Source organism: Halichoerus grypus, chromosome 6 (genome assembly GCF_964656455.1).
Source record: "Halichoerus grypus chromosome 6, mHalGry1.hap1.1, whole genome shotgun sequence".
Lineage (NCBI taxonomy): Eukaryota > Metazoa > Chordata > Mammalia > Carnivora > Phocidae > Halichoerus > Halichoerus grypus.
The window spans coordinates 38863613-38877412 of NC_135717.1; the positions used below are offsets into that span (position 1 = coordinate 38863613).

Consider the following 13800-nt stretch of genomic DNA (forward strand, 5'->3'; position numbering starts at 1 on the left):
GGCAGGCAGGGGGCCGCCACAGGGGAATCTGCCGGGGCAGTGGCATCACAAGTAGTGGGTTTTCATGTTTTATTGTAAAGCAAGAAAAAACTATTTACACTCCCACACCCCCTCTGAACACCTGCATTCTGTGTCCCCTCTTCTGTGGGTCCTCGCCCCTGCCCAGCCCCGCCCCGGAAGCCTGCGGGCAGCCAGGCTAGACGATGACCGTCTGCACCTCGAGCTGGCCCTCCGGTGAGGCGATGACCAGCTCGCCTGCGTGCTCCAGGATTTCAATGTCCTCCGATGAAACCATGGTCACAGTGGCCTGCTCGGCGCCGTTTGCGCCCGCACGGGCCGTGAGTACAGTGCCCTCGCTGATGGCCGAGGCCAGCGTCATGGCCACCTGCTCCGTCAGGCTCTCCGGCGTAGCGATGGTGATGGTGTCGGCCGAGGCCGCCTCTGGGCCCAGCCCCGCCTCCTGGTCCACGGTCACGTTCTGCACGATGATCTGGTGCCCGGCGCCAGCCTGGTGCACGATCTGCTGCACCACCTTCATGATGCGGCTGTCCACCTGCGGGTGGCTCGCGGCTCAGCCGGCGGCTGCAGGGAGGGCACCAGGCCGCCCCTCCGCCCCCCAGCCCTCCTCCGGTCCCTCACCTCCGTCTGGGGGCCCTCGATGATCTCCGCGGCTTCGTTAGTCTCCGCGTCATCCGCAGTGGCCTGGGCGGGGGTCAGAGGTCAGCCTGGCCGCTCCGAGGCCCGGCCCCGCCCCAGCGGCCCCGCACCCACCTCGATGATGTACTCCTGGGTGTCGGCCACGACGGACGAGAACTCCACCAGCACGGTGTGCGGGTCCTCGGTGAGTACGGTGGCGGCTGCCGCGGGACTCTCCTCGGACACCAGCAACTCCTCCACCTCCAGCAGGCAGCCCCCTGTGGGCGGGGTGGGGGGGCTCAATCAGCGGGGCGACTTCCCGGCCTTCCCCCCCACCCCCGCTGCCCGCGGCCCTGACCTTTGGTGCGCAGGTGCCGGTTGAGCGTGCCGTGCTCGGCGAAGCCGCGGCCGCACCTGTAACACTTGAAGGGCTTCTCACCCGTGTGGTGCCGCACGTGCCGCACCAGGGAGCCCTTCTCCCGGAAGCCTCGGCTGCAAAACGGGCACACGTGCGGCTTCTCCTCCAGGTGTGTCCGGAAGTGCACCTGCTGGGCATTCTGTGGGGCCCCACCATCAGCGTCCACCTGGCCTCGGCCACGGCTCAGCCCGCACTCTCTTGCCCCCCGCGGGCCAAGGGAAAGGGCCCAGGGGCCAGGCAGGAGGGGTGAGGGCCCTCGTGGTCAGGAGAGACTGGGGGCGGGGGGAGGGCAGCAGCTGGGAGGCAGGGAACATGGTGTGGATCTGGCCCGGGGCAGGGGAGCCGGTGGATTGGGGGGGGGGGTCAGATGCCAGGGTCCAGGGCCTGAAGGCCCACCTTGGTCTTGTAGCACTTGCCACACTCGGGACACGGGTAGGGCCGCTCATCGGAGTGGACGCGCCGGTGGCCGCGGACGTGGGCGATGGTCTTGTAGAGCTTCCCGCAGTCTCCACAGCGGAAGCGGCGCTCGTGCACGTGCACCTCCTGATGCTTCTTGAGCAGGTAGGCCTTGGGGAAGGCCTTGCCGCACTGCACGCATGTGAACGGCCTTGGCCCTGGGGCCGCACACGAGGTCAGGCCGGGTCCACCCCTCGGCCCCCTGCCTGCTGCCCACCCAGGGACCAACCTAGCCGCCCACTGCACACCCAAGGCCCATCCCGGCCTTCTGCTGCCCGGTGCCCCACCCCCCACCCTCCCCCGCCACCCACCTGCATGGCCCCTTTTGTGGGCCTCCAGGGTGGCCACTGTCGGGAAGGTCTCACTGCACTGAGGGCATGGGTGGGTCCTGGGCGCAGCGGAGGCCCCACTGGCCACCTGCTGGGGGGGAGGGGCACAGCACGCCTCCAGCACCTACTGCGGGCGAGACCCCAGCAGTCCCAAGAACAGACCCATGGCACCCCCACCCCGCAAGCTCCATCGTGAGCCCCGAGAAGGCAGTCAACAGGGAGCACAGCAGGGAGGATGCCTGCCAGGCTGGGGTGGTGCCCTTGTAGCCGAGGTCCAGCCCCCCTCGAAGGAGCACGCCGCAGCGCAGGCACCTACTGTCTCCACGGGTTCCACCTCCAGCAGTGGCAGCTCTGGGGGACCGTCTCCCAGGGTCTGGGGACTGGGTGCGGCAGGAGGGGCCGGCTCCAGGGCCCCCTCCTCGCCGGTGACACGCTCAAGGACAATGCCGGAGTTCTGCATGGCTTGGTGTAGCAGGTTCTCACGGCCACCCTCGTTGGAACAGGGAAGCTCCTCGGGGTCCGGGGGCTGTGGGCAGGCAGAGGGAGGGAAGCTGGCCAGGCAGCCTGGCACACGGCACCCACTTGTACCCACTGCACAGGGCAGGCCCCACGGGGCCTGGGGGGGCACCGTGCACACCCAGAGGAATGCTTCGGGGAACCCCACAGCCCACTCTCCCCGCCCTTACTCTCCCCCTCCCCCCCAGCTCCCCGTCCCTCGCCGCCCTGTGGCGTGCCACTGGCATTCCACCTCCCCTGCCACCAGACTGAGCACCAGGAAGGCGGACCAGGTCAGTCCTGCTCCCGCTGGAGCCAGTGACCAGACCAGAGCCTGGCACTGGGCAGACAGAGGCCACTCCCCCCGGCCGGCCCGCACCTCTGGGGCCAGGGTTTTCATGCCCAGGGGAAGCTCTTGCATCTGGACGTGGACTTCGTGGATGACAGTGCCCTTGGCATCTGTCACCAGGTGAATCACGGGTGAGGTCTCCATAGGTTCGCCCGTCACCGATGAAGATGGGACCGTCCCCACAGTGGAGGTGCCAGACCCTTTAAGGCAGAAGCAAGAGAATCCTTGAAGAAACCTGCCCAACCAGGGTGGCCCCCAGGGCCAGGGCCAGGCCAGGGAGCCCCTACCTCGCTGACCTGCAGGCGCGTCTTCTTTGCCGACAACCACATCCTTGCTCATGCTGAAGCGGATTTTTTCTGTGCACGGGGTGAGAGACTTCAGGTGTCGGGTCAGCGCACCCGACTCCCGGAAGCTCTTCCCACACTTGGCACACTTGTAGGGGCGCTCATCTGTGGAGAGAACAGAGTCGGCCCCGGGGAAGGCAGGCCCGGAGCCGCAGCATCACGGCCCGTCAGAGGCCGGGGCCCCAGCAGCGCCCGTGGCAGTGTGCCGCGTGGCCCCCAGTCCCCTCCTGGCTCACCTGTGTGCCGCCGGTGATGCCGGATGAGCGAACCCTTGGTCCGGAAGGAGGCCCCACACAGCTTGCACTCGTGGTCCTTGCGGCTGCTGTGGGTGACCATGTGGGCCTTGAGGATGCTGCCCTGGGGGGAGGGGACGAGTGGGGCTCAGGCGCCTCCCGGGGCGGGAGGGGGAGGAGGCCCGGCCCCAGCAGCCGGCTCGGCCCCCCGCGCGCGGCCCCAGGGCTCACCGTCTTGAAGGTTTTGTGGCACAGCACGCACACGTAGCGGCCGTGCTCGTTCACCAGCAGCTTGACCTGAGCCTGCTCGCCCTCCCCGCTGAGCCCAGGGCCCTGACGGCTGGGGCTGCCTGGGGCTTCTGCCATCTCGCCGTCCACCGGCTCTGCCTCAGCAGCCACAATGACCTCTTTGATGTGTCCGCCGCCTGAGGAGAGAGGGGTCAGCCGAGGCTCGGATCCCTAGCGGGGAACACTGCGAGGGGGGCAGGGAGGGGGCAGCGGAGCTGTCCCAACCACCTCCAGCCCCGGTGCCTGGCACCTGCTCCACGAGTGGGAGGCACCTCCTCTGAGTCTGCAGAGCTGCCCGGAGGAGCTCCAAGACCCCAGAACGTTCCCAGTGGGGAGACCCAGCATGAGCACCAGTGCCCCTCCTAAGCCAAGGAGCACAGGACTAGATGTGGGCAGGGGTCCTGCCACCTCGAGGGACAAGCGAGTGCCAGCACGGAGACGGGGGGTGGACCACCTGCCCTGCTCACGGCACCGGCTCCCTGACAGGTAAGGCGGCTGCCTCTGGGGATCCCCTGCTGTGTCTCGAGGCAGGGAGGCTGGGGACACATCTGGGAGCATGAATGAGTGCTCCCGAGACACCTGGGACTGCCTGAGGAAGGAGGCCGGGCTTTAGCACCTCTCACGGGTGATGAAGAGATCCGATAACGTGCAAAGCTAAGCTGTAAACACACTTCACGATTTCTGCTCCTAAATATGACGTGTGGGGAACGGTTGTAAAGCCACCTCTTAGGAACCATCTCAATCAGACGGGCAGAGTGTTTTGACAAGCCATTCTCCCAAACAAGGGAAGCACCGTGACTCAGAAATAATTAAGGGCATCTCTAGCCTCTGCCCTGGCTGACGTGCCTGATGATCTATCTTTCCTCCGCCCCAGAAGCAAACTTCCAAAAGGACGGGGACTTCTGCCAAGCAAGAACTTGAGATAGAGCGTGGCGTGACAGAGAGCGGATGGAGGGGTCAAGGAAGGAGAAACATGGCTGCCCTGAGTCCAGAGATGAAATGCAAGTCTGTTTGCAGGGAAGAGGCAGGAGGGCCTGGTACGGGTACCCCCTACACAGCCCCTGCCCCCTGAGGCCCCTGGCCCGGCAAGAAATATGATGCTCCAGTCCTAGGATGCCAGCAACTGGCAGTTTAGGACTCTAGCCAACCTGGACCAATAAGCAGCTAACACCAAGAGGACATGTGGGGCACCCAAGGGGGCAAGAGAGACAGGAGGTGCCGGAGAGGAGCCCCCGGAGCTCAGGGCGGAGCTGCTGAGCAGCAGGTGTGGGCCAGCCGGAGGCTGCGGTGCTGGGAAGGGGCCTGGCTGGCCAGGGGTCTGGGACCTGTGGGTGCCGCCCGAGCCCAGGGAACTTGTTTTCCCGTATGACACCACTCACCCCAGAAACCAAACTCCATGCCAGGGCCGTAGCGCAGCCCCACCTCCCCCATGACAACATTCCTGTCCCGGAGTGGCACAGGCCAATGTCCCCATCCACAGGAATGTCAGACAGCACGGAGATGGGGACAGGTGTCCTGCTGCCTCCCTGAGGTGGGACCTTGGCAGAAAGGCCTGCTCTGACACTCCCCTCCCTGAGGTCTCCATCTCTCTTCCTGTCCCAGCTGGTTCCCAGCACTTCGTAAGGCCAAGTTCTACCTGTTGCCCAAGCCCGTATCCCGTCAGGCCGCCCACTCGCACCTGCCAAGACTCCTGCCCAGCAGACCGCCAGGTAACAACCATGGCCTTCCCAACTTGGCAGCAGGCCCCGCCCAGCCTCCCTCCTGCGGGGCACACACCCAGCCGCTGGCGGTCCTTTGAAGGTTCCCCCTTCCCAGTCCAGACCTGTCGACACCCCTCCCCTAATCAGTAGAGCACTTTGACTTAAAAAGAGCCATCAAAGAGGTTGACTTGGCTCTGTATGCTCATAAAAGCCAGGTGAGAATCAGGGCAGGAGTCGCCACCCCCACATGGGAGGGGACAGCAAGGTCAGACAGCAGGTCAGGACAGAGCTGGAGTGGCAAGTACATCCCATGCATACCCCAACCTGACCCATCAGAGCCGACCGTGGGGTAAGGAGCAGGAACCGGGGGTGGTAGAAAAACAGTGAAGATTGCAGAAGGACCAGGGAAAAAACTGCAGAAGCAACCAGAGGAAACAGCCAGCTCTTGACTACGCACAAAGTGAGGACTCTGAGTGCAAGCGACATGCTTCCCCTTTCCTGGCAGGGCAGGGCCTGGTGCCTGGTGCTCAGCCCTGAGGGCCTTAGCCCTCCTCAGGCAGGCCTTGCTCTCAGGAGAGCAGAGACACGGGCAACAAGGGTCCCTAGCCTCTGGTACTGACCACTAACAGCTGATAGGTCAGCAACAGCTGTGCTGAGAGCCACACGCGGACAGCCATGGTGGGACCATGCGGGCTTACCAACGAGGTCAGATGCGTGGCTGATGTCTGCCGTTAAAGCGGCTGCCTCCACCACGATGTGGGCCACAGTGATGGGCTCCTCCGGGCCTGCCGCCGCTGGCACCACCTGCCAGGGGACAGAGAGGACTCATCTGCGGGGCTCCAGAGGACAGGCTTGGGTTTATGTTCATGCAGGAAGGCTGTGGTGAGGCCTCTCATCTCCCCCGCAACATCTCTCCTGTCCCTGCTCTGAGCCTGACTCCTGCCTGGTCCCTCCATCCCAGGCCTAAGGGATCAGCCCCATCACTCAAATGCCTCTGGCCACCGTGGGCTGAATGCAGAGCCCCAAGAACCTATGTGGAGGGCTCCAGAAGGAAGTGGCCAGTGGCCCAGGCCTGCGGCTCAGCTGGCTGTGCAAGGATGAAGGTCAGCACCTACACCCACCAGCCGCAGCCAGGGTATCGAGGGAAAGAGCCCCAGGTATGTGGGACCGGGGGTCTTCCTGGAGGGAAGGGCACCACTGGGAGCGGCCAGACAAGGGCACAGGGTCAGAGTGAGGCAGCTGTGAGCCCTATGACTTCTGGGCCACTCTGTGATGACCTGAGGCAGCTGACATCTCTCAGAATCTCCTTTCCCACCTCCATACAATGAGGATGACGGGAATGCCACCCTTCGAGGGTACTGTGGGCCCTAATGAGACCACGCGTGTAGCCAAGCATGTGCACAACACCACAAAGTTGGCCATTTTTATGACAAGGTGGCAGGACCCCCAGAGCCACCGTTTATGGAATCCAGAGGAACTGTGTGTACAGGGCAGGAGACAAGCCCTGAGCCAGGACAGGCCCTGAGGTTCCAAGAAAGGAGGGACCTCAACTGCACAGGCTCTGGCCAGAGGCCACTGAGAAGGCTGGACCACCCTGAGCACCGCCAAGCTCTCGGGGGCCGGGCCCAGACCCTCCCTCATGCATGAGCAGACGCCGGCCTCCTGCCCAGCCCCCAAGCCACAGGGAACCCGCTGCACCCACCCCCTCCAGCTGTCAGGGGGCAACGCACACATGCACAGGTATGTGCGGGGGGGGGGCGCCCACCTCCTGGGCCAGCAGCGCGCCAGCGGCACGGGCGGCAGGCAGGGCCTCCTGGGGGGCCCGCTGGCACACTTTCTGGAGCTTGTGCTGAACAAAGTCTTCCAAGGCAGTGAACTCCGCCTGGCAGCGGCCACATCTGTGCACATCGTCCTCATCTGCAAGAGCCTGTGGTCAGTGGGGCTCAGGAGGGCCTCCAGGCCTGGGTGCCGTCAGAAGCGGAGGCAGCTTCCCCAGTCCTCCCAGAGGGGCTGAGAACACCCGTGGAGGACTAGGGTGCCAGCCCCCTTCCTCTGGAGATCTGCAGAAGGGGCACCCACCCCAGGCAGAGCAGCATCCAGCAAGTGGTGGCCCCAACCATACAGTTAGTTGTGTCCAAAACCCCCACTTCAGAGATGAGGGGACAGAGGCCCAGCGAGCAACTAGGAGGTGGAGGGATTCGCCCACACCAGTTTGGGGACAGTGGAGGACCAGGGATTAAGACTTCTGGGCTATCCATGTGCCCTTCGGCACCTCAGTGACCATGTCTGGGTCCATTTGCTCATCATAAAATGGGCCAATGCAGTGCGTGTATGGTCCAGTGGGGAACAGTGGGCTAATGTCCACGGGGCTCTGGCTGAGAGGCCAGCCCTCGGCAAAGACAGAAGAGGCAGGACACCCTGACCCGTAACCCTTTTTCCTATCTGACTTGCTGCTTTGCTGTTTCTGAACAGGCAGGAGCTCCCTGTTCTCCTGAAGACACTCAGGGTGGAACTTCCCACAGGGGCTCCACACCTCAGGAACATCACACCGAGCCCCTCACCATCTAGGCTGACCAGCCAGTGCCTGCCCCAGGTCCTACAGAAGACACTTCCCACTCACTGAGTTTCTACTGGGTGCCAGGCACCTCCCTGGGGATGTCACCAAATCCAGCCAGCACCCTGGAGAAATAAGGATGACTATTCTCATTCCAGAAAAATGACTTGAGATTCAAGGCCACCCAGTTGGTGAGTGTTAGAACCAGAACCTGAAGCTGAGGGTCTACTCCAGATGACCTGCCACTTGCACAAAGGGATGGGAGGATGTCCCTTGTGCTTCCATAAAAGTCCACCAGTTCCCAGCGCCTCACTTGCAGCCCCACATCAAGGTCAAACCCAGGCCTGGCACAGAGAAGGAGCCCGGTCAACGTCTTCTGAATTAATGAGCAAACGAAAGCCTAAACCACAGCCATGACTGACCCACAGAAGACCACAGTCCCCTCCAGATGGCTCACAGTCACAAGCCAAGCACTGAGGTGTCCACCACCCTCTTAACCTTCCCACCTCCCTGGCCAAGTCTGACTCAATGCTGCCGATGAAGGGACATGCCCCGCCCACACAACACCGACAGGGCAGGGGGCGAGCCCAGCAGGGCACAGCAACCTCCAAAGAGATCCCTCTCCAGGTTGGCACTGCCCCTAATGGTCCTGCCCTTCCCCAGCTGGAATAAGAAGGAGCAAGAAAAAAAAACGTACTGAGAATATGAGCTCTGTGGAGAGAGGGACCACCACCCCAGTAGCACCAGCCAGCCCCCTCCTCTCAGGCCAACCTGGAGAGCTGAGGATAGAGACCCTCCTTCTGTCTGAAAAGCTATCCGTGCACCTGTGAGCCAGCCCTGGGTGTGCACTGCTCTCAGCGGGTCACCACGTGCTCTACCTTCCTTGTCACCACCACTGGAAGGCCGCAGAGCCCAGAAGTTAGGGGACCTGGCTGAGGAGTCACACAATCCAGTCCTTGCTACTTACTAGCTGGGTGACCTGGTCACTTTGACATCTTTGAACCTCAACTTCCCTCATCCACAAAATGGGAATAACAACAGTAAGAGCCTCCAGAGTTGGTTTTAGGATGAAAATGCCAAGGCGGGTAAGTGCCTAACACATTACTAGCAGCAACAACATCCTCCCCATTTTGTAAGGGGAAAGGGAGGCTCACCTGCCCAGGATCAACTAGCCAGAAAGCGGCAGGTCTGAGATGAAGCTCGCAGGCTGGCTGCAGAGCACCGGCTCACCACCACTGGGCTCTGCTGTCTCCCCAAGGGCCAGCCCGGAGCCCTGGAGCCCCGAGGCCCCGCCTCCCCCCCCTCGCAGCCTCCAGCTCCACCCCAGCCAGGGCTCTAGAGGCCCGTCAGGTGCAGTGGGAGGGGGCCCAAAGGAGAGCAGGGCCGTGCCCAGACAGGCGAAGACGGGCCGGACCGCGGGCCTGAGGGGCAAGGCTGGCCGTGGAGGCGGTGGCAAAGGTCTATACGGGCACCGTGGGCCACGAGTGGGCACCGAGGCCCACGGGGTGATGGGCGCCCCGTAGGAGAGGCCCGAGGGTCTGAGGAAGCCGGGGGGGGGGGCTCGTGGAGGGCTACACAGGACCCCCTTGGGGACCCGGGAGGGCCGCAAGGAACCAGGGTCTGGGACGGTCTGTCGCGTCCACAGCTCAGGCCATCGGGGCTGCCTCCAGCCAGGACTGAGCCGTCCCCACCCCGGCCGCGCCCGACCCCGTCAGGCCCTGTTACCTTCCTCGCTAAAGGGCGCCGGGAGGCCTAGGAAGCCACCAGGGGCCAAGGCCGCCGCCGCCGCCGCCGCCGCCGCGACCCCGCCCTCGCCCGCCTCCCGCCCGGCTTCGGCCCGGGCTTCTGCCGTATGCGCGGCCGTCACCCGCACTGCCATCGCGCCCTCCATGTCGCAACGCGCCGCAGGAAGATGGCGGATTTACGACCGTGTCGTCATAACAACGGGCCGCGCTGAGGGGAGCCAGAGAGAACGACGAGAGGAGGACGACGGGGCGGGGCCAGGTGGGTTTGACAGACAGGCGGCGGAGCGGAGTCTGAGAGGAGGGGCCTGGAACCGCAGGGGCGGGGCCAGACTCCCGGAGAGAAGGCACGGGGCGAGCTGCTCGGGGGCGTGGGACGGCGGAGCGGACAGACAGGCGGAGGGGCGGGGTCAGAGGCGCGCCCTCGGGGCGGGGCTTGGTGCGGCAGGGTAGTGGCCACGCCGGAGGAGGGGAGGGCTGGCTTCCCCGAGCGGCGTCAGGCCGGAGGGAGCCGCCGGACGGTCGAGGCAGGCGGGCGGCTCGCCGGGCACGGCCCCGGCTCCGACAAGTAGTGTGGTGCTCACCGCCGCGGCCCCACCGCCTCGGGTCAGAACCTCCCTTGCTGGTTGCCGGGTCCCAAGAAAGACCCCGAATTGGGGTTGGCTCTCGGGTAGCTTCACTACCCCTTTTAGACTAATGCATATCTTTTAGATTGTAATAAATAACGTAAGAGTCACCACTAGTGACATTTAGCGCATTCACAGTGTTGTAGGAGCATCACCACCATCTAGTTCCGGAACCTTGTCCGGAAAGGAAAGGAAAGGAAACCTGTCCCCTTAGCAGTCACTCCCGTTCTCCCCTACTCCCAGCCTCTGGCAACCAGTTTCTGTCTGTGTGGCTTTGCCTTTTCTGCACATTCTCATATAAGTGGAATTACGTATGTGGGCTTTCCTCTGGCTTGTTTTGCTTAGCATAATGTTTTCCAGATTCATCTATGTTGTAGCATGTTGTAGCATGTGACCATACTTCATTTCTTTTTATAGCTGAATAATATTCCATTATCTGGATAGACCACAATTGATTCATCCATCGCGTTTGGGTTGTTTCCACCTTTTCTACTTATTATGAATAATGCTGCCATGAACACATACAAATTCCTTTTATTCTTTCTAAGACAGTATTTAGTTAGCTCTTTGAAGCTGAGCACTGTACAGGATTCTTTCATGTAAGGTATCAATCATACCCATTTTGAAGATGAAGAAACGGGCACAGAACTGATAGGATGCTTGCCTGAGGGCAGACTGGAGACTCAAAGTCGGTCCAGAGCCATGGGCTGGAAACCCACAGGGTGTGCTCTCCCGGCTCAGTTATTTTTTGTGATCCAGCCCAGTGCTGGATGCCAGAGATTCAGATGAATCAGAACGGGTCTCCTCCAGGAAGGCTAATCTCCAGGGAAGATCAGGTGGAGACACAAGGGCCCAGGCAGAGAATGGGCAGCTCTGCCCTGGGAAGGACACCAAGCAGAGACTGTCTCCCTGCCGGGGCTGCCCAGCTGGGGCCCCGAGGACCCTTGGCCTGGCAGCAGCAGCGATGTGTGAAGCTCAGGTCAGATCACTGGAGGTCGGGCTGGGGCAACGATGAGGCTGCTTCCTGCAGGAGGCTTGCTCCCCATTGCAGGAGTTTAAGCAGATGGAGTGACATCATTTCAAAAGGATCTCTCTGACTACGGTGCAGAGAAAGGACCACAGAAGCAGGGAGATCCCAGATGGTCTCTGAGAGGGACTAACAGGAGGAAGAACAGGTGGGGGCATGTGGAGGGGGCTCTGGGAAGGGACGACCAGGACAACACTTCACTTAAGGTTGTGCTGAGGAGTAATGGGAAGCCAGCGTCAGAGAGATAGAGGAAGCCCCCAGGAGAATGGGGGAGGGAAGGGTCTCAAAGGCAGAGAGGACAGCCTGAGTGTGGGTGAACATGAGGAGAAGGAGCTGGCCCAGGGGAGACCAAGAGCCTGCCCTGCTGTGTGCTCCAGAGCCATGTCAGGGGCAGGCCAAGGCTCCTGCCTCATGGCTCCCTGGGAGTCAGAAAAGGGCATCCTGGGGGCGCCTGGGCGGCTCAGTCGGTTAAGCGTCTGCCTTCGGCTCAGGTCATGATCCCAGGGTTCTGGGATCGAGCCCCACATCGGGCTCCCTTCTCAGTGGGAAGCCTGCTTCTCCCTCTCCTGCTCACCCTGTTTGTGCTCTCTTTCTCTCTATGAAAGAAATAAATAAAAATCCGTTGAAAAGAAAAGAAAAGGGCATCCTGATCCCATGGGTTCTGGGTCCTGCCTCAGCTAGAGCCCAGGCAGGCCAGCAGGCACCAGTGTGCAGAGGTCCCTGAAAGGCAGAGTGGCCAGAGGAAGACAGGAAAACCAGAGTCCCCCTTCCCCCAGATGGCCTCCTCCCGTCCCACCCAGTCCTCAGCATGGGCTCCAGCTGCACACTGTTTGATATTCAATGCTGTGTTGACTTGCCGTGGCCAGAGCCATGGAAGCTCCAGCCCTTTATGAGGACTGCTCAATCTCCGTTCTTTGGATGTACTTTAATTTATTTAACCAGTCCCATGTTGGAGAATATTTAGATTGCTTCCAATTCTTTTTTTTTTTTTTTTTTTTTGCCACTTGAATCCTTTTTCAATGACTCCCATTTTTACTTGGCTCATTAGAAGCAAAACCATCTGTGAAAACACAGATTCAATTGCTACTTGCATTTTCTAATACAATTTAAATCCTTGCAAGGCTATTTTAATTAAATAGTGTCTGTCCTTGTGCCATCTCCATCTATGCCCCAGTCAGCTTGCAGGCAGGGCTTCCTCACTTGGGGGAACTCTGACGCCAACCATTCACAGGTAGACACTGAGCATCTACTGTGGGTCGGGAACACTTCGTGATCCGTGTGGGGCGCCTCTCCCATCCAGACACAGGGCACCTCACACAAGGTCATCCTCCCCCCCACCCACTGCCCCCACTAAGTGTACCAAGTGCACCATCCCTTCCAGCTGCTGGCAGGACCTTGTCCATAACCACCTCCTCTCTTGTTACAGACCGTTCCACCCTTCCCACGATGCCGGCTCAGTCCCTACAACTCACAGGGGATGTTAAGGCAAACAGTTGTGGCAGAGCTCCACTTTGGAGTCACCTGAGTTTAATCCCAACTCTGCATTGTCCAGCTAGTGACTCTCTGTGGCTCAGTCTTCTCATCCATGAATGGGGACACTTAACAGTCCCTGCTTCTTAGGGCTGTCCTGTCATTCGGACAAAGTAATGCAGATAAGGAGCAGTGCTCGGTGCCTATGATGCTTACTGAATGCCCAGGAAGCCAAAGCATCTGGGCAGGTATCGGACAAGCTGGCCCGTGGCTGGACAGCAGCGCCCTTCCCACTCTGGCCAGTGTACCGTATACACTGGATGCTTCTGGGTGGTTGAAAAAGAGTTTGTGATCTTCTGTCAAATCCAGTTCTTCCCAGAGTCAGCTCCACCACCACAATGAAGTGGGAAGACACAGGGAGGAAGGTTCCCCTTGTGGGTAGTAGGTACATCAGGCAGGAACATTCTGCATGACCTGCCCTTGTGGGCCATGGCCTTTCCAACGTCCTCCAGGAGTTCCCTGGGCCAGCAGAGACCAACAAAAACAAGCTGTGTGTAAATAATCAGGGCCCTAAGGTCACTGACTTTACCTCATGGGCTTGCGGGTGAGGGTGGGGGTGGGTCCGAGCAGACTTTATGGAGACCTGGGGCCCAAGAGAAGAGCAGGGGTTTGACACCCTATATTATTGACAATGCTCCCAAACTGGAAACACACTGTCCCTCGACTGGAAAACAGACACAGAGAGGTGTATTCTTACAACCGCCCACATGACAATGAAAACACACACACACGCAGAAGGATGGATTTCACAGACGTTATGTTGATCCCCAGAAGCAAGACCCATGGTTGTTCGATCCCGTTGGCGAGACCATCTGGACCGGCAGAGGCGTCTGTGACTCACACTATGGTGACAGGAGTCAGGGACGTGGCTGGGGGAGGGGGGTCGCTAGTGCCTGGAGGGAGATTGTGAGGGAACTTTCTGGAGCGATGGAAAGATTCTGCAGCTTGACCTGGGTTGTGTTTACACAGGCGTACGGGTATGTAAAAATTCCATCAAGCTGCACACTGAAGACTTATGCACTTTTCTGCGTGTTACGCCTCAATAAAAGTTAACCAAGATACCTAATAATGAT

General features: G+C 60.9%; 1 protein-coding gene and 1 long non-coding RNA gene across 7 annotated transcripts; one reads left to right on the forward strand and one right to left on the reverse strand.

Moving 5' to 3' along the window:
- Nucleotides 1–55: 55 nt before the first annotated feature.
- E4F1 (E4F transcription factor 1) lies at nt 56–9800 on the reverse strand. Of its 5 annotated transcripts, none has more exons than XM_078074955.1 (14): nt 9528–9800; nt 7014–7165; nt 5947–6052; nt 3492–3685; nt 3264–3384; nt 2971–3132; nt 2714–2883; nt 2156–2365; nt 1822–1930; nt 1451–1668; nt 1076–1193; nt 772–914; nt 640–702; nt 56–553 (listed from the first exon to the last, which is right to left on the reverse strand). In XM_078074955.1, exons 1-14 carry the CDS (start codon nt 9691–9693, stop codon nt 197–199), a joined length of 2289 nt encoding a protein of 762 aa, XP_077931081.1. In that variant the 5' UTR covers nt 9694–9800; the 3' UTR covers nt 56–196. The 5 variants fall into 5 exon arrangements, with proteins under 5 accessions (XP_077931081.1, XP_035939121.1, XP_035939123.1 ...); XM_036083228.2 differs by having other exon boundaries at nt 995–1193; nt 1822–1927; nt 9528–9799; XM_036083230.2 differs by having other exon boundaries at nt 995–1193; nt 1822–1927; nt 2980–3132; nt 9528–9797.
- On the forward strand, nt 3683–13788 carry LOC118530060 (uncharacterized). 2 transcript variants are annotated; one of them, XR_013448948.1, is made up of 8 exons: nt 3683–4034; nt 4423–4585; nt 5151–5257; nt 6210–6405; nt 6683–6988; nt 7721–8887; nt 9448–9806; nt 12624–13788. It is a non-coding gene; the product is annotated as an uncharacterized LOC118530060 (long non-coding RNA). The 2 variants fall into 2 exon arrangements; XR_004914448.2 differs by having other exon boundaries at nt 7721–9806.
- The last annotated feature ends 12 nt before the right edge of the window (nt 13789–13800 follow it).

Bases quoted from the DNA above. Each gene is read 5' to 3' on its own strand.
- E4F1 (XM_036083227.2), bottom strand. From the start codon at position 9,693: ATGGAGGGCGCGATGGCAGTGCGGGTGACGGCCGCGCATACGGCAGAA. The intron at 1,669-1,821 runs GTGGGTGGCGGG...GTGCGGCCCCAG, and splicing joins CCACAAAAGGGGCCATGCAG to GGCCAAGGCCGTTCACATGC. The intron at 703-771 runs GTGGGTGCGGGG...ACCCCCGCCCAG, and splicing joins CCCAGGAGTACATCATCGAG to GCCACTGCGGATGACGCGGA.